At 57.0% G+C, this 26,777-nt stretch overlaps 4 protein-coding genes across 21 annotated transcripts in view; 2 read left to right on the top strand and 2 right to left on the bottom strand.

Annotated features, from left to right (window-relative positions):
* Positions 1-1,442: 1,442 nt before the first annotated feature.
* Tor2a (torsin family 2 member A) lies at positions 1,443-5,147 on the top strand. The gene is made up of 5 exons (XM_047523857.1): positions 1,443-1,655; positions 2,205-2,470; positions 3,203-3,378; positions 4,019-4,146; positions 4,413-5,147. The coding sequence occupies exons 1-5, from the start codon at positions 1,505-1,507 to the stop codon at positions 4,655-4,657; spliced, it is 966 nt and encodes a 321-aa protein (XP_047379813.1). The 5' UTR covers positions 1,443-1,504; the 3' UTR covers positions 4,658-5,147.
* On the bottom strand, positions 5,079-18,099 carry Ttc16 (tetratricopeptide repeat domain 16). 8 transcript variants are annotated; one of them, XM_047523844.1, is made up of 14 exons: positions 17,280-18,099; positions 16,456-16,628; positions 16,083-16,166; positions 15,735-15,878; positions 14,542-14,712; positions 14,323-14,452; positions 12,102-12,331; positions 11,394-11,638; positions 11,014-11,155; positions 9,215-9,380; positions 8,608-8,747; positions 8,295-8,466; positions 6,758-6,842; positions 5,079-5,908 (listed from the first exon to the last, which is right to left on the bottom strand). In XM_047523844.1, the coding sequence occupies exons 1-14, from the start codon at positions 17,337-17,339 to the stop codon at positions 5,235-5,237; spliced, it is 2,616 nt and encodes an 871-aa protein (XP_047379800.1). In that variant the 5' UTR covers positions 17,340-18,099; the 3' UTR covers positions 5,079-5,234. The 8 variants fall into 8 exon arrangements, with proteins under 8 accessions (XP_047379800.1, XP_047379801.1, XP_047379802.1 ...); XM_047523845.1 differs by having other exon boundaries at positions 14,542-14,642; positions 16,083-16,173; positions 17,280-18,097; XM_047523846.1 differs by having other exon boundaries at positions 12,117-12,331; positions 14,542-14,642; positions 16,083-16,173; positions 17,280-18,096.
* The window catches only part of Ptrh1 (peptidyl-tRNA hydrolase 1 homolog), a 28,591-nt gene continuing 19,266 nt past the window's right edge, over positions 17,453-26,777 (top strand). For 2 of the 10 annotated variants that reach the window (XR_007104876.1, XM_047523864.1), the window contains exons 1-4: positions 17,467-17,918; positions 18,257-18,476; positions 18,712-18,811; positions 18,989-19,034. Coding sequence is in view for 9 of the 10 variants with exons in the window: in XM_047523864.1 (XP_047379820.1) it covers positions 17,787-17,918; positions 18,257-18,476; positions 18,712-18,811; positions 18,989-19,034 (498 nt within the window). In the remaining variant the exon portion in view is untranslated. Of the gene's footprint in view, positions 17,919-18,256; positions 18,477-18,711; positions 18,812-18,988; positions 19,035-19,134; positions 20,766-26,777 lie in introns of those variants that run through there. The other 8 variants (XM_047523866.1, XM_047523863.1, XM_047523865.1 and 5 more) reach the window with 7 other exon arrangements.
* On the bottom strand, positions 19,392-25,663 carry Cfap157 (cilia and flagella associated protein 157). 2 transcript variants are annotated; one of them, XM_047523856.1, is made up of 9 exons: positions 25,457-25,663; positions 23,417-23,688; positions 22,619-22,772; positions 21,981-22,215; positions 21,512-21,642; positions 21,135-21,285; positions 20,390-20,556; positions 19,871-20,057; positions 19,392-19,581 (listed from the first exon to the last, which is right to left on the bottom strand). In XM_047523856.1, the coding sequence occupies exons 1-9, from the start codon at positions 25,624-25,626 to the stop codon at positions 19,510-19,512; spliced, it is 1,539 nt and encodes a 512-aa protein (XP_047379812.1). In that variant the 5' UTR covers positions 25,627-25,663; the 3' UTR covers positions 19,392-19,509. The 2 variants fall into 2 exon arrangements, with proteins under 2 accessions (XP_047379812.1, XP_047379811.1); XM_047523855.1 differs by having other exon boundaries at positions 21,948-22,215.

Genomic DNA, 26,777 nt, shown 5'->3' on the forward strand with positions numbered 1-26,777 from the left:
AGCAACTCAGCAAGACCCTAAATCCAAATAAAAATTAAAAGGGCTGGAGCTGTAACTCAGTAATAGAGCACCTCTGGATTCTGTACTGGAAAAAAATTTTTTTAAAAAAACTTCTTTAGCACTTGGAACATTCCCAATTGTTCCAGGAGCCAGGATACAGCAAATACTAAATTCAGACCCTGCCCTCCAGGAACTGATGACCAGTGGAGGAGATGATTAATTCCAGCTTAGTGGGAGACGTACTGGAGGACTTTCCTTCTGTCCCATGCCCTGTCTCGGGAAGGCACAGCTATGGTTGCCACAAACACCACAAGGACCAAGATGTTTGGAGTAGAAGGGTTTTCAGAAATCTAGGATCTCAACCCCCTTCTGCAATACAGACCTGGAGAGACCTGGGTCCTGGCAACAAAATGAGGAAGGCTACAAACTGGCTGCCCTGACCCAGAGGTCTTTACTTTTCTCAATAGAGTGCAGTAATAACCTCAGGCTTTGAGCTGTGGCCCTGAAGTCATGTGTGGGACGGGGTTGTGTGTGTCAGGCTGGGTAGGGCAGGGACCCCTGAGGTGGACCATGAAGACAGCTCTTGGTTCCCTCACTCCAGTGGGTGGGAGGTAAGCAAGGTGGATCAACACGACCCCAGCCCAACCTGCTCACTGAATTTGAGTTATCTGGGTTCCTTTGCTTCTGAATTTTTTGGTCAATCAGACCTGGCGTAACATCTCTGGCAGCAGCTGGGGGTTGTTTAGTTCTGTTGTTTACTAGCATGGGCAACTCGGATAAAAGGCTTAACCTCTTGGGTCCCACATTCCTCCTCAGTAAGACGGGGACAATAACAGAACTTATCTGCTAGGATTGATGGTAAGCACTAGGTGTGTAGTGGCAACTAGGTAAGGGACAGTCATGTTTCATACATAATGGATTCTCAGTGATCCTTTATTACTTTCTGAGTCAAAACACTATTTGCCTGCATCTCATTGAAATATCACCATTTCCATGTAGAGCATTATCATATTATAGCATACTATTATCATATTATAGCATACTATTATCATATTATAGCACACGTATGGCACCTGATGCTAATGTCACATAGAGGTGCTCACCAGAAGTTATTATTAGTGAACCCTCTTTTGTCATATAAAAGAAAGAAGAGGTTGCAAGAGGCGCTTTGCGAGCCGTAAGGTTCCGCACAAGTTCTTGTTATAATTGTTACGTCACCTTTTGTGGTCATAATCCTTTATTTTCTGAGCTACCGTGATGGTCCCCTGGTTACCGTGGCCATGGAAACGCGGCCCGCCGATCCGGACTGGACGGTTCGCGGGCTCCCCCTGGAGGCACCTTCCGGTCCTGCTGCGCGACGACGGGGCGGGCCTTTGAGACGCGCGGGAGGGGAGCCGGGAGTTGTAGGCCCTGGGCGTGGCTGCGGCGGAGCGGTGCACGCCGGGAGCTGTAGTTCGCAGGTTGAGCGGTTGGCAGCCCCTGACCGAGCTTGGGCCTCTCCCGGATGGCTGCTGCCACGCGCGGCTGCCGGCCCTGGGGCTCGCTCCTCGGGCTGCTCGGGTTGCTCTCCGCGGTGACTGCTGCCTGGGACCTAGCTTCGCTGCGCTGCAACTTCGGCTCCTTCTGCGAATGCGACTTCCGGCCCGACTTGCCGGGTGAGGGGACCGGGAGCCCGGAGCGGGTGGACAAGGAGCTTGCCTCAGGGCCGGGCATCCGTGAATCCGAGGCGGGAACCCGCAGACTTGCGGACGGCCCGGGCCCGCAGTGGGTCGGGCTCCGAGGGAACTTGAGTGCCTGGGGCACGGACCTGAAGCCAAGGTTTTGGGTGCCCGTTGGCGTCCCAGAGGGTTGGCGAGGATGGAGAGGCCGTTGACAGGAGGGCCCCTGCAGGGAATATGAGGCCTCCTGGAGTGGACTGGCAGTCCAGGGAGAAGCCTGTACTGGGCCTGGGCAGGGGCTTGGGACATAATGGGTTGGCAGCTCCCGCTCATGTAGAGGTGGCGCAATCTGGAGAACCGCCTGGTGGTGGCGCAGCCGAGCTGAGCCAGGCTGATAGGTGGCCGGTGCAGAGAGCCCCAAGGGCCCTATTCCCTGTCCACACCTGGACAAGCATCCCAATCACAGGGTTTTCCGCGACCGAGTTCCAGGCATGATTTCCACCCTGAACTTCTACCTTGGTTATTGACTTCGTCCTGTGACCCTAGGTCTGGAGTGTGACTTGGCCCAGCACTTGGCTGGGCAGCATCTGGCCAAGGCAGTGGTGGTGAAGTCCCTGAAGGCCTTTGTGCGGGATCCCGCCCCCACCAAACCGCTGGTTCTCTCCCTGCATGGCTGGACAGGCACCGGCAAGTCCTACCTCAGCTCCCTCCTGGCTCACTACCTCTTCCAGGGCGGTCTCCGCAGCCCCCACGTGCACCACTTCTCCCCCATCATCCACTTCCCGCACCCCGGCCGCATTGAGCGCTACAAGGTAGGCTGACTGTGTCCTGGACCACTGTTGGCCTGCACCATGGGGTGACAGGCCCTGAGGAGTGAGTCCTGAGCCCCGGCAGTGGGCTCACTTGTCCCAGGTCACACAGCCAGCTGTCTCTTCAGCCCTCAGAGCCCACCCTGAACAGGGCTTGGGACCGTGCCATTCTTTCTGGCAGGGAGTTCTCTGTTTTGCTGACTGGGGGAGCAGTAATGGTACCTACCAGCCAGAATGCTGTGAAGGGACAGCATTATACAATTGTAGATATTACTTATTGAGCACCTATGTTTGCCAGACAGTCTGCATTAGCATCTCCTTGTAAAGCACTGAGCCCCAGTTTGTGACTCAGAGGAAGCACTATGTAAAACTAGCTCTGACACTTGTTGATTGCAAGGCACCTTCCAGGTCTGTCTGTCTCAGCTGTCAATACTTTGGGAGCAGGTTCAGGGAGTGAGGAGTTTCTCCTGTTATAGAAAACAGTAGATGTCATGGAAGGAGCCCTCAAGAGGGAGGTGAGGGCCTGGGCTGAGTCCCTGTTCTCCTGTTGACATGCTGTGTGACCTTAGGCAAGTCTCTGCCCCTCTCTGGGCTTCCTTTTCACCATCAGTTTAAGAATTTTTTTTGCTTTCTGGGAGACCATATCTTCCTGGGAAGGGGATTAGTTCTTGGCTTGGGAAGAAGTTTGGGGTTGAAGCTCTCTGGTTCCCTGGAACTCCTGTCTTTTCCCCGTAGAAAGATCTTAGGAGCTGGGTCCAGGGGAACTTGACTGTCTGCGGCCGCTCCCTCTTCCTCTTTGATGAGATGGACAAACTGCCCCCAGGCCTGATGGAGGTCCTACGACCTTTCCTGGGCTCCTCCTGGGTTGTTTACGGGACAAACTATCGAAAAGCTATCTTCATCTTCATCAGGTAGGGCTGGTTTTGTAGTGGGCACAGCAGGGGGACACTCAGCCAGGTCCAGCTGTCTGCTCTTGGCCTTGCTCCCGGTGGGATACTGTTTCCCCAGGCCCACCTGGGCTTTCCCAGAGCCCCTCACTCTTGCTGGTGACTCCTTCTGACGTTCTCAAAGCCACGTCAGCCTCAGTCTTTGGACCCTCATCACTTCTTTGAAGAAACTGCCATGTCAACTTGTCCCTCGTTTTTGGACGGGAAGACACAGGACTGGGAGAAATGGGACTGGAGTTCTCATCCTCTAGTTCCCACTCAGGTCCTAGCCATCTCCTCAGGCAGAGCTGCGTCCCCTCCCTGACCTTCCATCTTCCCTCTGAGCAGCCAGGCGCATGTCAGAGGCCCGCAGCCTGCTGGGGGCTGGGAAGGGGTGGCCGTTAAGGACACAGAAGTGTTCTGTCAACTGAGTTGCATGGCACGTGCACATATTACAAGCCATACTGGGGACAGGGGATCTGGGAGGGGAGTGTTTTCTATCGGGCTGGCTCCTGTCAACACCCAGCTGTGCCCCTGGTCCTGTTGGGTGGCACCAGGGAAGTGAGGGCCATTCCGGCCCTCTAGTCTCTGCCCGAGCCTCAGCCTGGGTCCCCCATGATTTTAGCAACACTGGTGGTGAACAAATCAACCAGGTGGCCTTGGAGGCATGGCGCAGCCGCAGGGACCGTGAGGAGATCAGCCTGCAGGAGCTGGAGCCAGTCATCTCCCGAGCCGTGCTGGACAACCCACACCGTGAGTGGCTCCGGGGCCTGTCCCAGTGTGGCTTTCCCTGAGACCCCTGAGGTGGACTCCCTGGGGTGGGCCAGGTGCCCCTGGGGTCTGAAGTTCTGCTGCTGACCCTGGCGTCAGCACACCCAGATCTGTGGCCTCAGTGATCACACAACCCCTCCGGACTGTCTGGAAGGTGGCTGAAAGGAGAGAGACCAGCACGTCCCTCCATGACCCTGGGGGCTGGCTTCCCCATTATGAAGCAGCGCCCCCTCGTGCCCTTCCTGCAGATGGCTTCCGGCACTCGGGCATAGTGGAGGAGCACCTGCTGGACGCCGTGGTGCCCTTCCTCCCGCTGCAGCGGCACCACGTGCGGCACTGTGTGCTCAACGAGTTGGCCCAGCTGGGCCTGGAGCCGCGGGACGAGGTGGTGCAGGCTGTGCTGGACGGCACCTCCTTCTTCCCCGAGGACGAGCAGCTCTTCTCCTCCAACGGCTGCAAGATGGTGGCCTCTCGAATCGCCTTCTTCCTCTGACCCCAGGATGGCATCCTTGCCTGGCCAGCCCAGCCCACGAGGGAAAGGCCGAGGGACCCTTGTCCAGAAGCTGCTGGAGAGGGGCCCCAGAGTCAAGGCGAAGAGGGGTGTTGGCCAGGCCAGGGGCAGAGGCGGGGAAGGGCCTGGCCTCAGAACTGGTTAGAGGCACCCTGGCCGTTGCTTCCTGGTCACCCTAGGACCTCACTGAGCCTCGACTTTCTCCTGTGGCCTGAGCCGCCTTAATGTGAACTACAACTCAGGGATCAAGGTTCACGGCTGTCCCTCCCTTCTAGGTCTGTTACCCACACCCCTTGCCCTGGCACCAAACCCGCCTCATCCTACAGTCTGTGACCCTAATATCACAGCTCAGGCTGGGACCTAACAGTTTTCATGAGCGGAGGGACTCAAGATGCACCTGGGCCTGGATTTACAAGTTTTTAATTTTTTAAAAAGAAGAGAACAAGTATAATAAACTTAGCCATGGACTGAATGAATGCCGGGCGAGCTTTCTCCTTGCCGTGGAGGGAAGCAGCCTTGCTGGGTGCTTGTGTCTCTACTCCAGCAAGAAGCCAGGGCTTCACTGAGCTTCCTCAAAGAGCAGCATAATGGCCGGGTTCTCAGGCGCCCCCATCTCGCTGAGTCTCTGGCTTGGGCTGGGGGGAGTCTTGGTCCTGCTGGGACTCGGGCTCAGTGCCGTGGTAACATCAGTCTGGCTGGGACGGGAGCCCATGCTCTGAGGGGAGCCCAGGGCAGCCTCTGTCCTACTAGGCATCTGGCTCTGGTCCTGGGTGACTGTGATTTTGCTGAAGCTACAACAGGAATCCTGGGAACCCTGGACCTTGCTGGAATTTCTGATCAGGCCCCAGCTCTGGCCCTGGGGGACATCAGCCCTGCCTGGTCTCCAGCTCTTGCCCCAGGCAGCCTTGGCCCTTCTGAGTCTCTGCCGTGGGCTCCGGGTGGCCTTGGTCTGGGGCCTCTGCTTTGGGCCCTGGGTGTCTTCTGTCTTTCTGGAGCTCTGGCTCTGGTCCTGGGTGGCCTCTGGCTTGCTGGAGCTCTGCCGCCTCTCCTGGGAAGCCGGGGTCTTTCTGCGGCCAGGGCTCAGGCTCAGATCCCCCTTGCTGTTCCCAGAGTCCGAGGACGGAGAAGTCTTCAGCAGCGAGGAATCGGAGGGCGTCGCAGCCGTGGTGGAGCTGCTCCTGTATTCCCGGCAGGTGGTGGACGTGGTGGACTCTGAGGTGGACTCGACCCTGACTGGGAAGGTGTGCCAAGAGTAGCCAGCAGGCCTGCCTCACCTTCCCTGGGCAGCTGCAGGAAAGGGGCTTCCAGGCCTCCCCCACCTGTACCCCAGTGGCTCTGTACGTCCACAGCTGAAGTTCTGCCCACTCACGCCAGCCCGGCCTCCTCCACATCCCAAGCCCTGAGCTGGGCCCGGGCTGTGACATGAGCCACTCGAGCCCCTGCCGGTCAGGGCCCTCGCCTGCCGCTCCCACAGGCGCCCAGTACTGTGCTCCCTTCAGCTGCTCCGGGTCGTGGCCTCTAAGGGCCGAATGTTCTCACGCCTGCTGGACTCCCTTTGGCTGTGCATGCCCAGGGAAGGGACTGTGCCATTCCTCCCTGTCACTGGTGCCAGGCAGAGGCCTGGTCCAGGGCGCCTGGGCACCCCGTGAGGTTTCTGGACACACTGAGTGAGGGAAAGGGGCTGCCCTGCCACCCCAAGGGGCTCTGAGAGCAGCCTGCTGAGATCTTCCCTTGTGTCCCTTCCAGGCTGGTACCCAGCAGAATTGGGGATCAAAGCCCTTGGACATGAACAGGGTTCAGGCACAGGCCAAGGGGCAAGAGAGAAAAGGCACAGGTCTGAGAGGGGCTCGAGGGGGAGTAGCAGCAGCGTGGGACACGTGGTGGGAGGCGGCGTCCCCGCGGAGTCCTCACCATGCCCTCTGTGAGGGTGGAATTTTACTCCCACTTTAGAGTCACTTGTCCAAGGTGACACTGTTATCAACAGCAGAGCCCAAGTTCACATCCCTTCTAACCCTGACCTTTACCCTCACTCCGCTGCTCTGCTCTCCTGGGCCTGCTCTCCCAGGAGCGCTGGGGACTTACAGCGGAAGACGGAACCTGAGGAGGTCTGGTCCAGGTATTCTTCCGACAGGGATGGCAACTTGTGAAGGGCAAGCTCCTGGATGTCCTGTGGCAGAGAACAGGCTGGGCAGTTGCAGATTGGGAGGCCCGTGGGCCAGCGGGCACACCTTTGGAAGGCCAGCAGGCCCTGGGACACTCCAGAGGTTGTCCCCCCCCAAGCATAGAGCGCCTCGCTAGCTGACATCAGGCTGTGGCTGGGTGGGGACAGGCTAAGACTGCAGGAAGGGGAGTGGCCAGCAAGGCAGGCATGATGCCAGGGGGACGGAGGTATGCAGGGGCCTCCTTTTCTCTGCAGAATGGGCCTCCATTTTCTCTGTATAACAAACACGGTTAGTTCAAGTGAGAGACCAGCCTCTGTAACTGTAAAGAGCTGTGTCCTGGGGAAATGGCAGGGAGGGGCTGAGGTCCCTGCTGTGGCCATTTCACAGACCAAGGCTCCTAGCATCCAAGCAACCTGCCTGGCCACTCAGTTGAGGAGGAGAGAAGCTACCGGGTTTGACTCCAGCCCTGCTGGACACCTCCAGCAGACCCATGGCTGCTGGCCGCCTCTACCCGAGGTCACGCCTGCGGGTGATGAGGACAGTGGAGCAGGCGCGCATCCCTAGGCCCTGGGCTTTGAGCTTCAGCTCCACTTCTCCCTGAAGGACGGAACCCACAGACCTGGGGAGGGGTCATGCAGGCAGAAGCTTTGTACTTTGCCTTGATTCTAAGGCGAGCTAGAAAAAGGGAGTGCTAGCCTGTTCCCATCCTGGCAAGGGACACTTCTGTTGCATAAAGGTGTCCTTTGAACACAAACTTGACGTCTATCAGCAGGTGACTAGAGAAAGAAATTGTGGGTCACCACAGGCGGCGGGAGGAACAGTGGCCCAGGGGCTCACAGGAACATCAGTGTTCCGGGGAAGGAGCTGGAGGGGAGGTGAGCTGTCTGTCACCTATACAAAGGAAAGGGGAACGCGGCAGTCTGGGGGCCGTGCTGCGTTGCAAGGGGGCCTGGAATGTGGCACAAAGGGGCAGAGGCGGGCGGACAAGGGAACGTGTTCTGTGTTGACCTAGGAAATGGTGTCATGATGTATTTAGTTTGTGAAAATTTATCCAACTGTTCACTTATGACTTGTGCACTTCTCTGTTTACATTACATTACATTCGACAAAACATTTTCAGAAACAATTTAAGGAAAAGAAAAGTCTGGCCCAAGTGGCCAGGGCACGCCACAGAACTTGCGCAGGTGTGTGCAGGCCAGCTGTGTGCGACCTGTCTCTGTGAGGCCAACATCCTTCTAAAAATATTTTTAGTTGTAGATGGACATAATAACTTTATTATATGGTGCTGAGGATCGAACCCAGTGCCTCACACGTGCTAGGCAAGCGCGTCATCCCTGAGCCACAACCCGGTCCGAGGCCGACATCTTTATCCGCCCTCCCTGTGGGGACAGCCCTTGCTGTGCCATTCCCACCCAGCCTCTGCCAGACCCCAGGGCCCTGGTGAGGGTCGCACTCACCTCTTTCTTCTTGGCGGTGTCGTCCTCCTCGGCGGGCCTGGCCTCTTCTGGCTCTACCTGCAGGCCCTGGGCTGTGGGCTCCAGCTCTCTGGAGCTCTCAGGCTGTTCCTGCTTCCAGGAGAGCAGCAGGGCCTTGGCCTTCGCCCGCTCCAGTTCCCGCTCCCTCAGTATCCTGCCAAGCGATAGCCCCAGGTCGTGGGTCAGTCCTCTGGACTCCACCTGCCTGCCATCCCCAGACTAGAGCAGGGACCCGAGGAGGCGGCGGGCAGAGGAACCCGAGCCCCAGCCCCTGGCCCCTGCCCCGGAAGCTCACCCCACCACGCCCTGCAGGTTGCTGGCCGCAGAGCCCCTCTTCATCTGCATCAGCTGCAGCCGGGCCAGGTGGGCCACCTGGCTGCGAAGCACTTCCTCCACGGACATGCCCGGGAAGAGGCTGGTAAGCAGTGGGAGAAGCTGCCGGAAAGGGAGTGGCCGGAGCCCCATGTAGGCCAGTGCAGGTGGCGGAAGGCCTTGCAGAGTCCCACCTGGCCCATCTCAGGGCTAAAGAGGGGTTTTGCAAATTGTTTCTAAAGGGCCGGACCCTTTTACTCAAAAGGAACAGGAGACCATGAGAAAGGATTGTTCCATGGGGAGCCTGGTGGCAAGCCAGCTGTGGCTTAGGGAGCAAAACAGGATGTTCTGACCCCTCAGCTGCAGGACCGGACAAGGGAGCCTTCCCTAGGCCTCACCGTCTGCATCTGTGGCAGGGCGATGTGGAGGGGTGGCGGGTGGTGTGGTCAGAACATGCCTGACGCTCAGTGCTCGGGCACGAGCAGCTTATTGTCAGCCATCCAGGTTTCATTCAGGGACAGGAGTACCATCGGGTGACTGGGGTGCTGACTCCGGAGCCCGCCCACCCTCCTTGCCCAACAGGAGCACACCTTTGGTTGCTTGGGATTCAGGAGCAGGACAGTGGCCACATCCTGGCGGGCCCCAAAGATGTCCTGCAGGAATTGTCGGCTCTTGGCCCGGTACACGTAGTACTGGGCCCTGTAGGGGTTGTGCTGAATGGCCGCTGAGAAGTGGACCTCTGCCTTCTGGAACTGCCTGCAGGGTGCAGGGGGCCCCAAAGTGCCATGAGCATCGCCTTCCCGAGGGGAGATGGGGGCTCCTGGGCCCCGCTGAGGAGCTGGGTGAAGACGAGGGGCTCTGCTCCCCACCAGGCCCTCTCCTCCTCCTGCCAGCCACACCTTTGGTGGGCACACCGTTTGGATGGTGGTATGAAACCCCAGGGTAAGTGAATATTTTTATGATCTTGGCATAGGAAAGAGCTTCCTGAGACTGTCATAAACCCAGCGGCTGAAAATGAAAAACTTAATTTGACTATGATTAAATAATTCCAAAAGCAACACAAAGAAAAGCAGTTCATAAAGGCTGGGGCACAGCTCAGTGATAGATGCTTGCCTAGCATGTTCTAGGACCAGGGTTTGATCGATCCCCAGCCCCCTGGGGGAGAAAAAGCAATAGTAGGACAAATTATTTTTCCAGACAGCAGGCAATAAGCTAATTTTCTTAGCATACAAAGAACTGCAATAGTAAAAAATTTTGTTAAATAAGCAATTTAACAGCAAAATGGGTAAAAGCTTTTGACAGGCTATAATGGCCAAGAGACTGGGCTGCAATAGTAAATAAAATATTAAACATGCAAAGTAAATAATCTTTCAGAGATTTTTTATTTTTCTTTCTTTTCTTTTTTTTGCCTAGGATTAGCAGAGGTGAAAACTAGTTTTAACACCCCGTGCCAGGGAGGCAAGGGGAGATCAAGGTGGTCTTTTCCCAAGGGAAGTTTTTGTTGGTTCACTGTTTTTGGAGAATAGTATCATAATATCTATCAAAACTTTAAACGTGCACTGGTGCTGTGGCTCAGTGGTAGAGTGCTTGCCTAGCGTGTGTGAGGCACTGAGTTCGATCCTCAGCTTCACATAAAATCAATCAATAAAATAAAGCCATTGTGTCCATCTACAACTAAAAAGATACATAAAAAAAATGACTTTAAATGTTCGCTCTCTTTACCCAACAACTTCACTACCAGTAAACCAAGCTACAGCTTTTACTAGCATGAGAACCTATGTCCTGGTTGCTCACTGCAGCATTATTTGTAATTAAAACCTGAAACAGCCAAGTGCCTGTCAGTAAGGGTTTTTCTGAAGACATCTCTCTACCTCCACAGCCAGGGATACTATGCAGACAATGAATGAGAAGGAAGGAAAATGTGGAAAGTAAAGAAGCCAGTCAAAGGGCAGCTTGAGGCTGGGGGTGAGATGCCTGGTGGAGCACTCCCCCGCAGGGGCCCTGGGTCCCACCCCCAGCACTACAAACAAAAAAGAAAAACAGCTTCACATGATCCTATTTTGGAAAATATAATAACTGTTAGCATATGGCTGGAAAAGAGTGTGGAGGGGTCGTTCTCCACCTTAGCAGGGAGCAGAGCTGGGAGGGAGAGTATGAGGGAGGAAAGTTGGGGGATGGTAACTCACATTTCGAGTTATGTATTATGGTGTATTTACACTTTCCATAAAAGTGTCATTACCATAATAATCAGGAAGGAAACAGAATTATTTGTAACCAAGACTTGAAAAATAAAATTGACATTTAGGAAACATCAGGAGGAGAGAAGCAGCCTGCCCCCGGATGCCGACAGCCTGCACGCCTGCCCCGCCCCCTGGGCCCCGACTGGCACCTGCGCTTCTCCTCGCAGAAGCCCATCTTCTCCTGCAGCATGCCCATGCGCATGTTGGCGCCCTCGTCCTGCGGGCTCAGCGCCAGCGCCTCCCTGTAGTCCGCCTCCGCGAAGGCCAGGTTGCCCAGCTGGAAGAAGCAATCTGCAGTCCGAGGGCCGGAGCCCAGTGAGCCCCACTGCCAGTGCCCAGGAGGGCCAGCCCAGCTGCTCTGGCCCCTGGGGAGGTGGAACTGGCGCTGCCACCTTGGAAGCTGTTTCCTGTGCACCCGGGCACCTTTCCCCACCTGCATGATCTGGGAATTTGAGGAGACTGGCGGCGGTCGAGGGCAACATTTCCCACGGGGCGTCCCCGTCCGCCCTCCCTGCCGAGGGCTGCTCACCGCCGCGGTTGATGTAGAGCCCCTTCTCGCGCCGCTCCTCGCGGAGCACCTTGTTGAGCAGCAGCACGCCCTCCTGGTAGGCGCCCTGCTCGTAGCAGTGCACTGCAAAGTCGTTGTAGGCCAGCAGCAGCTGGCGCTGCGCCTGCTGCACCAGGTTACCCTGCCGGTCCGTCAGCATGTCCAGCGCCTTCAGGAGGTCCTCCACCGCGCTGTCAAACTCCCGGAGCCTCCGGTACAAGGTGCCCCTGGTGGGGGAGGGGCGTGCAGGACAGTGAACACGGCTGACCAGCACCAGCCGACCCATGACCTGTGAGGCTGGCAGGACCCCTACCTCAGGGCCTCGGATTGTCCTAGGGACCTAGCCCCAGATTGCTACTCTGATAACCTGCCCATCACCAGTAATATTTTCTCAAAAATAGCTTCTCTTTCTTTTGGGAGTCAGGTGTCTACCAGCCGCTATGTTAAGCTGACACACGTTTTACACCAATGTTCAGGTGAGAAAACCCAGGCTCACAGAGGTTAAGGGACCCTGAATCCCGTACTCAGTCCTGGGGGCTGGAGGATTCCAGGATAACCGAGAAGATGCTGTCTGAGCCTCCAGGAGCAGTGACCCCAATAGGAAGCAGGGAAAACTTAAGAGGCTCAATGCGGGAACCGAGACTACACAGCGAGTCTGCGGGAGGCAGGCCTAGGACCCACGGCCATCACCTCCACTCCCAGTACCGGAAGAGGAAGAGGCTGGGGTCCAGAGGGTTGTTCTCGATGGCGCAGTTGATGCGCTGCAGGGCGTGCTGCAGCAGGCCCTGCACCGCTAGGATGCCGGCGTCTTGGCGGGCCTGCTGGGCCTGGTCCACCATCGTCTGAAGCAGCATCTTGGCCTGCAGGTGCTCAGGGTCCAGCAGCAAGGCGCTGCGCAGGTCCCGGAAGCACAGTCTGGGCTGCCAGGGTTGGGGGTGGCATCAGGGGCACTGGTGGCTATGTGGAGCCCTTTTCTGCCCAGTGGAGGGGAGGGGCAGGACAGGTCTCCAGGTGACAGACTGGCATCGTGTCATTCCTCCCTGGTGTCCCCCATGTCATTGTTCACCTTTCTGCCAAGGAGGCAGGAAGCATTGTGGAAAAAGCCCCTCCCAGCCTCATCCTTACTGACTCCTTCCGGTGTGAGCAGGTCAGCCTCAACATTTGTGCTGACGTCTCCTGTGAGGCTCCCCTGAGTCAGAGGGGAGAGCGTGGCCTTCCACTGTGACTCCCTTGTCCTCCTTATCCTTCCCTGCACTCCCTCCCCAACTCCCTGACCTTTAAGCTGGTGACACCTCTGACCAAGAAGAGATTCAGGTCTGGGTATGAGCAGAAAACACCCCAAGGCAAATACCTTCTACTGGGTGTGCAGATTAATCAGTCAACAACAAGGCTAGCAGGTGCCCTGCGAGTCTTGCTGGGTAGTTGGCTGGAGGGCGAACAGGACAAGCATATGGGAGGCAGGTGTGAGTGGGGCTGGGCGAGGGACCAAGCTAGCTGGGCTTTGAGCAGGCAGACCTGGGCTAGGGACAGTACCGCAGACTGGCTGTGTGACCCTGAGCAAGTCACCCCTGGGCTGCTTCTTCATGTACCTTCCTCCAAGGTTACTGGCCGCCTTCAGGATAAACGTGGGCAAAATGCTTGGAACAGGCCTAGAAGCCGGGGCCCAAGCCCCAGAGTGACCGAAACCACTGTAATGACTAGCCTCACACCTTTGCAGGGGACTCCCACTGAATCACCTGCAGGACACTGGAGAAGTCACCTGGTGCCTCCCACACTCCTGCCAACACTCCCTCCAGAATTGCAGGCTCACGTGTCCAGCCACCCCAGGACACCTCCGCCTGGGGAAATGAGGGAACCCACCCAAGGTGGCTACCTATCCTCCCTCGTCCTGTTTCCATCACCCAGGCAGAGCAGAGCCTTCCCTTACCCTGGAGATGCCCCAGTGAGGCTCCCGTCCCTTTCCTTTTTCTTTTTATGGTGCTGGGATGGAACCCAGGGCCTTTGCACATGCTCGGCAAGGACTCAGCCACTGAACTGTACCTCGGCCCTATTTTTTACTTTATTTGGAGACAGGGTCCCACAGAGTTGCAGAGTGGTCTCAAACTTGGGATCCTCCTGCTTCAGCCTCCAGAGTTGCTGGGATTACAGGCATGTACAACCTAAGTGGATCTAGTGCTGGCTTCTGATGTGCAGAGGGATCTGCCCTTCCCTGATCCCAAGCCCTCCCTGCTCCTCTTGTGGTGCCCAGCCTCCTCCCAGGTCCTGCCACCCCACACCCAGGGCTGTCCCAACATACACTCCCCACAGCAACAGAAGGATCCTGCCCAAGTCCACTGCCCTGCCAATACCCTTTTAAGGCTCCTGCTGCTCCCAGGAAGACCTGAAGACCCCTGTGCCCTCTCGTAGCTGTAGTCTCCTCCTTCCTGTCCAGCATCCCCCTCTAACCCCTTCCTGTGACCTTGTCTCCCTGGCCTTTCTCTGGACTCAGTCCCCATCCAGTCTAGCTTGGGGGGGGGGTGCTGGGAGGAGGGGCACTTGGTGCATATTCACTGAGGCAGAAGGAAGAGGACAAGGGGTGGGGAGCCTGCCTTCTGGGCTGGGTATGAGGGTCCGCAGCAGGGTCTTCTCACCATCCTGGTCAAATCTGCTCAGGGATGTCTCCCCTGGGCTGAGAGCACCAGGCAGGCAGCAACAACATGGGTCTCTCACCCTGTGGTCACCACGGAACCTGGCACTGTCCTGGCACGGAGGCAAGGCTGAGTGACGATGGACAACTTTTCAATCAAGCAGCTGAGTGGACAGCCCTGGTCAGGCCCTCTGCCCCAGTGGCCCGTGGAGAGGGGATTTGTGGGCTGGCTGAAGGCCTCACCTCCTCCTATGAACTTGGGACCTGCCGGGCCCCCTGCTCTACCTTCTGGAAGAAGTTGTAGAGCCTGGCCCGGAGGATGTAGATGTCGGGGTTGGCAGTGCCCTGCTTCACCTCCTTGGTGATGAGTGAGAGGCAGTCTTGATACTGTTTGAGGGCCAGGAGGCAGGCCATGCTGAGGGTGGAGGGCAAGAGGTGCTCACTGTCTTACAGGGAGGGCTCAAGGGACCACTGGGAGAAAGGGAGGACATGCCTGGCACTCACCTTCGGTAGCGGAAGCAGGCCTTGTTGGGCTGGAGCACAGAGCCTTGAGAGAAGACGTTCAGGGCATCCCGGTAATTGCACTGCTCATACAAGCACTGGCCCTGGGGACATGGACAGTCAATGCTGCTTGCAACCCTGACCCAGCTGCACCCACAGGTGGCAGGGGCAACACTGGGCAGAAGGGGAGAAATGAGAGACAAGGGAAAGCTTTTTAGATCTGGGAGACTTTAAGAGTCAGAGACACAGAGACAGAGAGAGAAACGCAGAGCTGGGGACAGAGCAAGACACGGTGATTAATACACGACTGGCTTGAGACAGCAGTCCAGAGACAAGGGGACAGAGAAACCTGGAGGTGGTTGAGACTTGCTGAGCTAAAGGAATCTGTGCAAAGCCCTATTCTAAGAACCTGAACTCAGTCATCTCACTGGCACTAGTGAGCATCCCCTTTTAGATGAAGGAAAAGAGGCAGAGAAAGGGACTTTACTGAGGTCACACAGGAAACGACCATGCAGGACACAGAATCCCAACAGACAGATTAAACACAAAGTTTGGGCGCCTCAAATGCTTTTTTAAGAACTGAGTAACTTGGGGTCTTTAAAAGGACTGCAAATTTGTCAAAATAGAAAAAAAATCAGGACTTTGTTGATGTCTTATAGTTTACTACTGCTTTTGTTTTGAATTTGAGTTGCAAATGAAGTCACTACCATCTTTTTAGTGCTTAGAGCCTTCCACTAGATCTGTGCTGTCCACTACAGTAGCCACCAGCTGTATGCGGCTGTATAAATTAAATGTATTTTTATATACTTTTTGCAACGCAGGGGCTGGAACCCAGTGCCTCACGTATGCTAAGCAAGTGTCCTACCACTAAGCTATACCCCAGCCCAAATAAAATCTAAGATTCAGTTTCTCAGTCACAGTCACAGCTCATTTCAAGAGCTCAACATTTGTGTGGCTGGTGGCTACTACTGAACGGTGCAGAGCAGACTGCTGTCATTATTTCAGGAAGTTCTGTTGGACAATGCTGCAAAACTTTCCCCACTCCTGGCAGCAGGTCGCCTTGGAAGGTGAGAGGAGCAATGGGTGGGGACAGACACAGGAACAAGGACTCCCCAAGGAGACAGAGCTGGTTGTGGGAGCAAGGAAAGCCCCCACAGCTGGAGGGAGAGCGGCGGCCAGGCTGTGAGGTGGTGCACCTGGATGTACAGCACAAAGGCGAGCCGCTCCAGGTACTTGGGGTTCTCCGGCTGGAAGGAATAGGCCCTTCGCAGGTTCTGGGCAGCCGAGGAGAAGTCACACAGCTGGATGAAGGCCTCAGCCCTCCAGGCATAGGAGTCCACCTGAAGATGAGGAGGTCCAGGCTGTGTTCCATGATCAATATCTGCCCCTAAGAGTAGGGAGTGAACTCTGCATCCCTCAGGTCTGACACCCAGTTACACCAAGCAGGAACTTGGTGGTCCTGAAAGAAGGGGCCTGGCAGGGGGGACAGTGAGGGGGAAGAGTATGCCAGAGGTTGCTGGTGCCCACGAAGGCCTTCCTCTCACCAACTGGGGATCCAGCTGAAGGGCACGGGAGAAGAATAGCACAGCCATCTCCCAGTCTTCTTGCTCCAGGCACAGATGGGCTCGCTGGTAGCTGCAGTGGCAGGGGAGTATAGGCAGGGGGCTGGCCCTGACTTTGGAGCAGCCTGGGGCATATGGTTAGGGCTAGGGTTGGGTGGAAGGAGAGCCAGGTAGAGAGGGAGGAGGGTAGACAGACAGTGCTAGGGAGGGCAGTCTGGCATTTCTGGGGCTCATTCAGGCCATCAGCCTTTTATTCACTGGAGTTCGCTGAGGCCGAGAGAGAAAGTAACTAGCTCAAGGTTGCACAGCATGTTAATGTCTGTAGGGAGGAACCTGAGACAAAATAGTCACTCACTACTCTTTGACTTTGAGAGGCAGCGTTAACTTTATGACCCTTGGTTTTATATCTTCCAAATTCAGGAACACCTGGCTGGTCCCAAAGATGCGCTTCAGGGTTCCCTTTGGAACTGGAATCACCCGTGGCTTTGGGATGGTCTCTGAGGGGACCTGGTCAAGTGCCAGAGCATCCTAGAACCAAGGGACAGCAGGTGGGAGCAGGCCTCAGAGAGGACCCCACCCCACTTACATAATAGTATTTTGTCAGGCAGAGGAGAGAGGAAAGAGGGCTAGTGGCACTCCCACTCCTTTGGCCCTTAGGGATGTTCCTGCCTCTGTCCCTCTCCTATGGCAAGGTTAGGGACCTGGGTCTTCATGCCGACCCCATCCTCTGCTCTCCTCCTAGGCCTTCTCAGCTCTTACCTCAGCTCTAATGTCCCCAGCTCAGATCCTACCCTAGCCCAAGGCCTTAGGGTCCTCAGCCCCTTGGAAGTCCTATGGGACCCTCATGGCCAGCAGGTCACACTGAGCACCTCACCTGACTTCTGCCCTAGGCTTTCCCATCTGGGTTAGGGTCACTTTTTCCTCCAGCCACCCAAGCCATGGTGGCTTGACCCATGACCCATCAGCTCTCAAGCACTCTCTGTTCCACTGCCTCAAAATCTGCCTCTTCTCTCGTCCCACGGTCTAGGCCGGTGACATCTTGGCCTGGACGCCAGCTCTGGCCACAAGTCTGGAGCTCTCTCTTCTTAGCACAGAGGCCGGGGCCTCTCTGAACTGCACTATCGGCCCCGCCTCGGCCGTACTTAACCTCTCCTGGGAACTCGGCCCTGGTCCTCCTACCCTGTCCTCTGCCTTGGCTTTAGCTTTGCCCAGCGCCGGCACCTCGCCAGAGTCTTCCATGGGGTCTCTTGCAGGAGGGTACCAACGCCCTCGCGGCCCCAGCACGCCTCGCAGCCCCGGCCTCTGGCGTTGCTAGGCACCAGCTCCGGGACGCCCGCAGGCTCCGCCCCAGCCACGGCCCCGGGCCCGAGGGCTGTTAGGAAATTAGCTGGGGAGGCTGAGGCCTACGGCCGGGCAGAGTCGCCAGGCTTCGGCAGCGGGGCAGGGCCACAACGCGGGCAAGGCAAGGCTCCGGCTGCCCAGGTCGAAGACTGAGGAAGGGCTCCGAGAATGCCACACCGCCCCGCGGGGACACGCTGACGCCTCGCCGGGGAACGCGCGGGGGCGACCCGACGCGGCCGCCGCCCCGCCACTTCCGCCCCGGGAGGCTCCGCGGGGGCATTGCCCCTCCCGAGGGGACGCCCCCGCGCAGGCGGCGATGCGATTGGCCGCGGGCTGGTGACGTCGATGGGCGGGGCCGGCCTGGGACTGAATGGAGGCAACATGTCGGCCTCCGGCCTTTCGCGCTGGGGGCTGTGGCGGGGTCTGGCCATGAGCCGGTGTGTCTTGGAGCCTCGGTCCCCCGGGAAGCGGTGGCTGGTGAGTGGGGTGTGGGCGGTGACGTAGAGATCGGGGCCCTGGCTCGGACCCTGCCGTTTTCTCCAGGTAGAGTTCCCCACATTTCTCTGTTTTCTTATCCAGAAATTGGGTCCTTTACTCCACCGGCTCCAGCCTTTCAGGAGCTCGGTGCCTGCACAAAGACGCGCCGCCTGCCCCCTTCTGGAGCCTTTAGGGGTTGTTGGGCTGTTTCTTTGCGCCCCATCCTCATTCGGGCCCTGCTCTTCATTTCCCGTCCTCTGCTCTGGGTCCCAGGGGTTGCTGTGTTATCCAGGGTGGTGCGAGTTGTCTGGCCTCAGTTTCTCTGGTGCTGCCCGCAGGTGGCTGGCCTGGGGAACCACGGACTACCTGGTACGAGGCACAGTGTGGGCATGGCGGTGCTGGGGCAGCTGGCTCGGCGACTGGGAGTGGCAGAAAGCTGGGCGCGCGACCAGCGCTGCACGGCTGACCTTGCCCTGGCCCCGCTCGGGGATGCCCAGCTGGTCCTGCTCCGGCCAAGGAGGCTTATGAATGCCAACGGGTGCAGCGTGGCCGAAGCCGGTGAGTTGAGGTCCCCATGGATGGGTCGACCCTGAGGGCACAGGGGCCTGGCTGGGACGCTGGTTGTGGTAAGTACCTGTGGAGCTCCAATTGCTGCATGACCTTGGGTACCTTGGGAGCCTCTGTTTCTTTACATGTGAAATGGGTTCTCTTTTGGCTCCTCCTTATGAGAGCCAGGGTAACACACTCCTGTGCAGATGGGCAGTAAACAGGACCACTGTTTCCCTGTGCTAAGCTGAGCTGTTTGGGCTGACTGCAGAAGAGGTCTACCTGGTACATGACGAACTGGACAAGCCCTTGGGGAAACTGGCTCTGAAGCTGGGGGGCAGTGCCAGGTGAGGCCCTGAGATGCTCAGGGTTGGGGTAGGGATGCTGGCCTCCCAGTTGGGGTGGAGTAGGGCTGCTGTTCCAGTCCCCCCAGGAATGAGTCACTCTGAACCCATCCTGGGCAGGGTGGGGTGGAAAGGTGCTGACCCAGGGAAGCACTAACTGCTCTCCCATATCCCTTGAAGGGGCCACAATGGAGTCCGTTCCTGCATTAGCTGCCTCAACTCCAGTGTGAGTCTGCCCTTCTGTCCTACACTGCTTGAGGGGTGGTCATGGGGGATGCCCAGCATGCCTCACCAAAGCTCTCTGGGCCCATCTCTTTCCCCCACAGGCAATGCCAAGGTTGCGGGTGGGCATTGGGCGCCCAACACACCCTAGTGCAGTAAAGGCCCACGTCCTGAGCTGCTTCTCCCCAGAGGAGCAGGAGTTGCTGCCCCTGTTACTAGACCGTGCTGCTGACCTGCTCTTGGACCACATCCGTGCACGAAGCCAGGGTGCCTCACCAGGCCCCTGACACCAAAGGACACAGTTGCCTGCCTGGTGCCCACAAGCCAGCTGTACCACAGATCTGCCACGCCCACCTGTGGTATCCACTTTTTATATAACTCCTCTGGGCTGTCCCAGGCCACTTACAGACTCAAGATGAGGACTGTGGCCGTCTAAAACAGTCCACTTCCAGGGTAGGGATTGATCATTTCTCCATGTGCTACTTGGGACGCAGGAAAACTTCAGGAAGACTAAATTTTTTGAGCTTCTTTAGAGAGCTTGACGCATGTGTCTGTAAGATTAAAGATGCCAGCTTGGAATCTGTGGCCTCCTCAGGCAGACCCACCCATCCCCCACCAGCGGGGCGGGGCCTGCAGGATTAGCAAGCCCCTTTCCCAGGGAGGAGTGTGCATGCCTTAGCCCAGGAGGCCCTGCCACACCTTCCTTCAGCCCGATTTACACAAGGGGAAGTTCAGATCCAGCCACATCCCTAAGGTCACATGGGTGCAGTCTGACGGAGCCACAATGTACACCCGGGGCTGGCTGCCACCTTGCTGTCCTTGGGGCTCTCGCACCCTCACCTCCGAGAAACTGTGTGCCCGGAAGGGCTTCATGCGGGTGACGTGGGAGAGCTGCCTGAGGTCCTGGGAGTTAGGTGGGATGTGGACCTGGCGAGGCACCAGTCCTAGGTCTCCTGGCTGGTAGGGTGTGATGCCGGACAGCTGCCGCAGCAGAGATGCCGCCCTGGCTGACTGGCTGCTGGGCTGCCTGTGGGGAGGGACCAGGGTCATTTCCTCCACCTGGCTCCTTGGAGAGGTCAGCTGAGGACAGCCTCCCATGGGTGCTGTGGCTGCCTCTTCTGTTGTCATTTACAGGAATCTAACCCAGGGGCACTTATCCACTGAGTGACGTCCCCAGCCCTTTTTATTTTTTATTTTGAGACAGGGTTCTCTGAGTTGCTTAGCTCTTCACTAAGTTGCTGAGGCTGGCTTCGAACTTGTGATCCTCCTTCCTCAGCCTCCTGAGTTGGGGTTACAGGAGTGTGCCACTGTGCCTGGCAATGGCTGCCTCTTTTGAGGCCACAAGGGCCACCTGCTCACCTTTCCTTGAGTGGGCCACAGGGCTGGGTCTCCTGGACAGGACACACAGCTATATGGGGACTCAGGACCATGGCAGAGCTGAGCAGGGCCAGCAGTTGCTTCAGCATCTCCTTGTGCCGCAGCTGGAATACCACATCAAAGTAGTCATCCTCTTCCTCTGTTTGCATCTGCCAGTAGAGACAGGGGTGGGATTAGGCCCACAGTGGCCCCAATTCCTACCTACCTCTAGGGTACTCTAACTCCAGTGCCTATTTTCTCATTTTCCCCTCACTGAAATGGGACACCCATTCTCCAGTTGGGAACACTGAGGCCCAAGGTCTCCAGACCTCAAAGAAAGCCTTCGGTTCTTGCGAGATCTCAAGGAGTCAAAGGAATTTTTTTTTTTTTTTTTTTTTGTACTGAGGATTGAACCCAGGGGCACTTAACCACTGAGCTATATCCTCAGCCCTTTTTACTTTTTATTTTGAGACAGGGTCTCACTAAGTTTCTGAGGGTCTCTAAATTGCTGAGGCTGGCCTTGAACTTGTGATCCTCCTGCCTCAGACTCCCGAATTGCTGGGATTATAGGTGTATTTCAAAGGGTTTTTTGAAATCCAGAATCAAAAAAGAACAAACTGTCCAGGAGTCTCTGAGGAAGAGGGGCCTCCAAGCCTGGTCTTGGCCTGGCCTGTTCCATGACCATACTCTTTGAGAATAGCTTCTGTCCTTCTTCCACTCCTTCCTGCTGCCTCCTACTTCCTCTTACCTGCAGAATGTCCTGTAGAAGAATGGTGGCCTGGGCCAGGGCCATCTCCAAGGTGGCCCGAGCCTTCTGCTCCTCCGCCAGCTCCCGCCGCAGCCGCTGTACGTCTGCCTGCTGCTGCTCCAGCTGCTGTATCAGCTGGTCTGTCTGGCTCCTGGTCCAGGGCAGGATGAGTCAACAGCCTTCCCCATTCCTGGGTTGGGACTGGCACCACCTGGGCCCTGCAGTTTCTCTCCAGCCCATCCACACCCAGCCCTCAGCTTGTCTGACAGACAAAACCTTGAGGCCCCTATAGAGAGGGGAAGTCATGGCCTGGCCACGTGGCCAACGCTGGACGGGCCAAGCTGGGCCCCACCTCCCACCTTCCACAGTGGGCCCACCTCAGTGTCTGGTTGTCCGTCTGCAGCTGCAGGAAGCTCTGCTCCAGTTCTTGCAGCAGGAGACGCAGCTGCTTGGCCTCCGTGGTGCCCTGCTGATGCTCGCGGCACTTCTCCGTCAGCATGAGGATGATCTGCGGGGGGCAGGTGGCCACTCCCAGGCCCAGCACAGGACTCCAGCCTGCCCTGCACCCCGAGTTCTGGACACGGCCAGGGCTCACCCCCATGGACGGAGGCCAGCACCACCTCTGAACAGGAGCTGGGCCCACCTGGGGCCCTCCATGAGGACGCCCTGTCCCCCCAATGTGCTGCCCTCCCTTATTGCTTGGCTTCAGCCTGGGCCCACCTCTCTTAGGCTGTGGGCACCCAGAGGGCAGGGCCCCTAGGGTTCCCTCCTGCTTCATGTGCCAATTGCCCTGAGAGGTCACTGCAGGCACACCTTCTGGTGGCCTCTGCTGTTTCTGGCCATGACCTTGTGCGTGTCCTCCATCAGCTCCAGCTGCTTGCACAGGTCACCCTGGCTGCCCTTGAGCTGCTCATTCTCCTGCAGCAGCTGCACGCCTTGCTGGGACACCTTGGCCAGCTTCAGGGTCACCGTGCTGTTCTCTAGGATGGCCCGCCTTGTCGTCTCCCACATCTGGCTGGTGGCCACTTTGCGGAACTCAGTGGCCACCAGGTTCACACGCTGGATGATCTCTTTCCTCAGTCTGGTTGGTGGGAGTAGAGGGTCAGGTAGAGGGACGCAGGTCCAGCATTCCCCTCTGTGGGCTCTCCAGAGCGCCCAGGGTCACTAAAGCCCTCTGGGCCTGAGTAGGAGGCCTTCCCATAGACCCTCTGAGATTTGGGGGTTTGAACCTTTGCAGTATATTACTGATTACCTATGAACTAGATATGACTTAAATCCAAGAAGTGGGGAAAGGAAACCCGGGGCTTCTCCAGTCTAATCCGAGGCCTGGAGCTGGGACCTTACCTTCTCCGACCGCCTAAGTCCCAGCCAGAGTTCTGGGAAGCAGAGGCTGGGAGTCATTGACCTAGTCCAGTCTCCCCAGTTAGAAGCTGAAGCCTGAAGACTGGGATCTGTGGCCCCAGCAGGGTGCCCAGCCTACCCACCTGTCCTTGTCCAGCACCGACTTCTTTTCAAGGTTGTACACATAGTCCTTGTGTTCAGTCTCCTGCCTCTGCAGCTGTTCCTCCAGTGACATGAACTTCTCCATGAGCTCCTCTTTCTGCAGCCGGAACTCCTCCAGGGCTGCCAGCTTCCCCGCTGCCCCCCAGAGGACACAGGTCTGATGAGGGGCTGCCCTGGACTGCCTTGGGTGACGCCCCTCAGGTCTCCACCATCCTGTCCAAGCCCTCCTGTCCCGACTGCGCATCCTGCTTCAGCAGGGCTGACCCACTGGCCCTGCCCAGCCCTGCCCATCTCAGTGCCACCTCTGGGATGCCCGCCCGCCTCCCTGCTAATGATCTTGTTCAGGTTCCTCCTCCTCCAGAAAGGCTCCCGATGCTGGCCTCTGCTCCCCTCTCACGAGAGTAGTGGTGAGCACAGCAGCTGAATGGGAGCCTCTTTTTCTGGGCCTAGCACTCAGGCTGTCATTTGAACCTCACAATACCCCCTGCCAGCTGGTTGGCCTTGAGCTAGACCCCCCCTTTTAAAATGTTTCCTCATCTACGAGTGGGAAAGGGAGGATAGTATCTCTGCTTCGCACAATCACAGGGACCATTATGGAAGAGAACATACGTGAAGTCACACATCTGCTGTCCCTCAAGGTAGACATGTCACCTCCGTTTCCCAGGTGAGGAAACGGTCACAGACAAGCGCTTGCCCCAGGCCACACATGCTGTCAGTGGCAGAGCTGGGACCCGAGCCTGCATCCCTGCACCTGTGGTCCGTGCCAGTCCCCTCCTCACCAAGGATGATGTTCTCCGTGGTGAGCTGGTCCTTGGTCTCCTGGAACTCATGGCGCACCTGGGCCAGTTGGGCCTCAAAGGCGTCCTTCTCCATCTCCTTTGCCAGCTGCAGAGCCTGCAGCTGCTCGTTGAGGTCCGTGATCTCGTCCACCCGCTGGTTGAGCGTGCGCTTGAGGAAGGCCACAATCTCCTTCTTGTTATTAGCCAGCTGTTCAAACTCCTGGCGGAAGAGTTTCTCCTGTGCAGCCAGCTCGTCCCACTTCCGCTGGTACCTGGGGCCAGAGCAAGGCAGAGGTTCAGGGTCCGACCAGGCAAGCAGGAACTCCAGGGCAGCGGGGCCCACTCTTCTAGACCCCGTGCAGGAAAGGAGCCCTCCTGGGCGAGTGCGTCCCCACCTCCTCTGTGCCCCTCTGCTGCCTCTCACAGCCGCAGCACTTTGTATCTAGTACAGGGCTGGGTAAGCCCTGGAGGGCTGAGCCATTACTTTGTTCACGGCTGTGTCCTCCGCTTTGTGCCTGGCACGTAGTAGGTATGTATTTGTGGAGTAACGCTGAGTACTCACAACAGCCTATAAGGATGGAGGTGTTCTGATGATGACGCCCATTTTATAGAGGCTCAGAAGGATGAAGCCAGTCTTAGTCGGCAAAGCCAGAACTTGAACCCCAATCTGACCTGCAATTCGAGGCTCTTGGGCACCATGCCTACTGCTGCAATCGGCCAGCTCTGCCTCTCCTTAACACACCCACAATGAAAACCCCAAGTCTTGATACCAGCTGTCTTTCCCTGTGTTCACCGAATAGGCCCCGGTGTTCGTGGCCCCTTCTTGACTCTGAGCCACATGGTCCTCTCTTTGGTGCTATCCTATAGGTTGGCTCTTGTCCCACTCGTTAGTCAAGACCTAATGACATGTTCTTTTCCACTTGGCAGACCCTTGACCATGTCCACCTCTGTTGTCAGAGACTGGCAAATAGTAAGCACCCAATAACTGTCTGATAAATGCATTTTTCCTGACACATTCCATCTAGTGTCTCAGCCTGAGGAAACTTTGTGGATGTTAAGACTGATTTACTGGTTTCAAGTGGAATAATTGACCTCACTTGGAAAGTTGTCTTCATAATTTATTGAACCAGGGTTCTTTGAATGATAACTGCACGTGGAGCAGATGGTGTGAGGTGAAGTGAGGAAGCAGCCCTGTGTGGGGTGTCAGACCAGGGCTGTCATCCTGGTGCCTCTTTTTCCTGGGGGTGGCTTCCCCACTCTGAGCCTCAGTCCCCAGTCTATGCAGCGGGGTACACCAGGACCTCTCTCAGATTGTTGTGAGGACGTGGCAAGGGACAGCACAGGGCCCCGCACGAACTGGGATTATCTGCAGCATCTGTATAGGGAACAACCACTGCCGGCTAGTCTGTGTAAGGGTCACCCTGAACCTGGGGTGGTGCCTCCTAACTGGGAGGAAGCTGGATTTAAGAAAGATGATGGGCAAATCAACACATTTCTAAATGAAGGGGTAGAGGACCCCTTCCCACCATCTACGGCACACACGAAGCTGGTCCTCAGAGCCACTGTCCATTCTGGAGGGGTCTCAACCTTCCTCACATCAGGAGGTGGACTGACCTGCCCACCTGTCATTTCCAATGCATCCCACTGACTAAACTCTACCCTTCTACAGAGCGCAAGATCCCGTGGGGCTGGAGTGAGGCAGGAGGGCAGGGGCTCGTCTGGGGTGGGGCCACAAGTCAGCATTGTGGTCCTGAGACTGGGCGCTGAGAAGGGGTGGGAAATCCATTTGCCCTATTTTTTCATTTGCAGTACGGGGGTCGAATCCCAGACATGCGCGTTAGGCAGGTGCTGTGCCTCTGAGCTGCAACCCTCTCCCTCTCCTCAAAATTCCGATGCTTCCCAATGTTGGCTATTAGGAAACTGGGCTGGGGGAGATAGGTCTGTACATGCTGAGGGGGTTCAGAACAGGGGGCTAGGACCCCTGGCCAAGCTAGGGGGGCCTCTGACCCAGCAGCAGCAGCCTCCCCGCCACCCACCCACCGGGCCAGCCGGTCCTCCAGGTCTCGGATCTGGTTGAGGTAGAACTCCCGCATCTCCTCTATCGAGGGCCCTTCCACAATCTTGATGGTCACCATGGGATCCTTCTTGCCCTTCTTCTTCTTGACCTCAGACTCTTTGCCTCCCAAAATTGCCTTCTTTTTGGAAGCCATGGCTAAAGGCAACCCTATTCTAAAGTCCCACTAAGAGGCCAAGTGGTTGCTAAGGAAGTTAGGGCCATACATAGCAACAGCCTGAGCGGGGCTGGGCTTAAAGGGCCCCTACCCTATTGCTCACTGGGTGCCTGTGTCTGGCCTCCACTCCAAGGCAGAGAGCACAACTGGGGGCCTAGGCCAGGGTACCCCAGGCAATGACATCTCAGATCAGGATGCCAGGTTCCTGGGGCACACTTTTGAGTTGTGGGAAGACCTTTTCTTCCCCCAGGTGGAAATAAATGTTGTGGGAAATTAAGAGTGGTCAGGGACCTGAACATCATCAGCCTATCCTCTGAGCCTGTCAGAAGATGGAGGTCCAGAGAGAGTGGGAGAGTCACCTGGCCCCCAGTGCAGACAGTGTCTCCCCCGAGGCCCTGAGACCATCTTGCTGGTTCTGTGTTGGCGCAGCTACCCCGCAGTCTTTCTGTTGCCGTCGACAACAGTGGAGAGGGAGCCATCTGGTAAGAAAGGACATGTTATATTGGAAGCTCTTTGCTGGGACCCTGGGACATCCTTTGTGGAGGCTGGTTCATTCCCACAGTGCTGGGGGAGGCGCTCCATTTATCCAATGCTGCCCCCGACACACAGGCCTATTCTGTAGCTTTGGCCTGGGTGGCAGCATTGTCAGGGAAGGACAGCACCTGGGGTGGGAAACCAGCATGCTGAGGGAGGGCACAGAAGTTGGAGCTGCCCTGGCTGGCAGCTGTGTCCCACACAGGCTCTGGCTCCTTTCCTCCCAGCGCTGATCTCAGCCAGTCATGCCTGTTTACCTGCTTGCGTCCCCATGGGTCACACACTCCCTGTGACCAGGTCATCCCTGTTGTCTCGTGTGGTCTTACCCTAGTTCTAGGGCAAAGGCTCCAGCTACCAAAGGTCCCAACAGACCAGGCTTGGCCACCTGTCCTGAGCCAATCAAAGAGACAGCAGTGGTACAGGGCAGAAAAGGAACTTTAATCAGTGAGTCCGTGCTGGAAGAACAGGTGCAGCGGACAGTGGCCACAGATCTGTCTTTGAGGGACTGACAGAAACCCTGAGGATTTACAGAAAAGGTGAACACAGGCACAGCTGGCGTGCCCGGGCTGGGGGTGTGCACAGCTGGCAGAGTAGGT

This window comes from Sciurus carolinensis, chromosome 14 (assembly GCF_902686445.1).
Source record: "Sciurus carolinensis chromosome 14, mSciCar1.2, whole genome shotgun sequence".
Classification (NCBI taxonomy): Eukaryota; Metazoa; Chordata; class Mammalia; order Rodentia; family Sciuridae; genus Sciurus; species Sciurus carolinensis.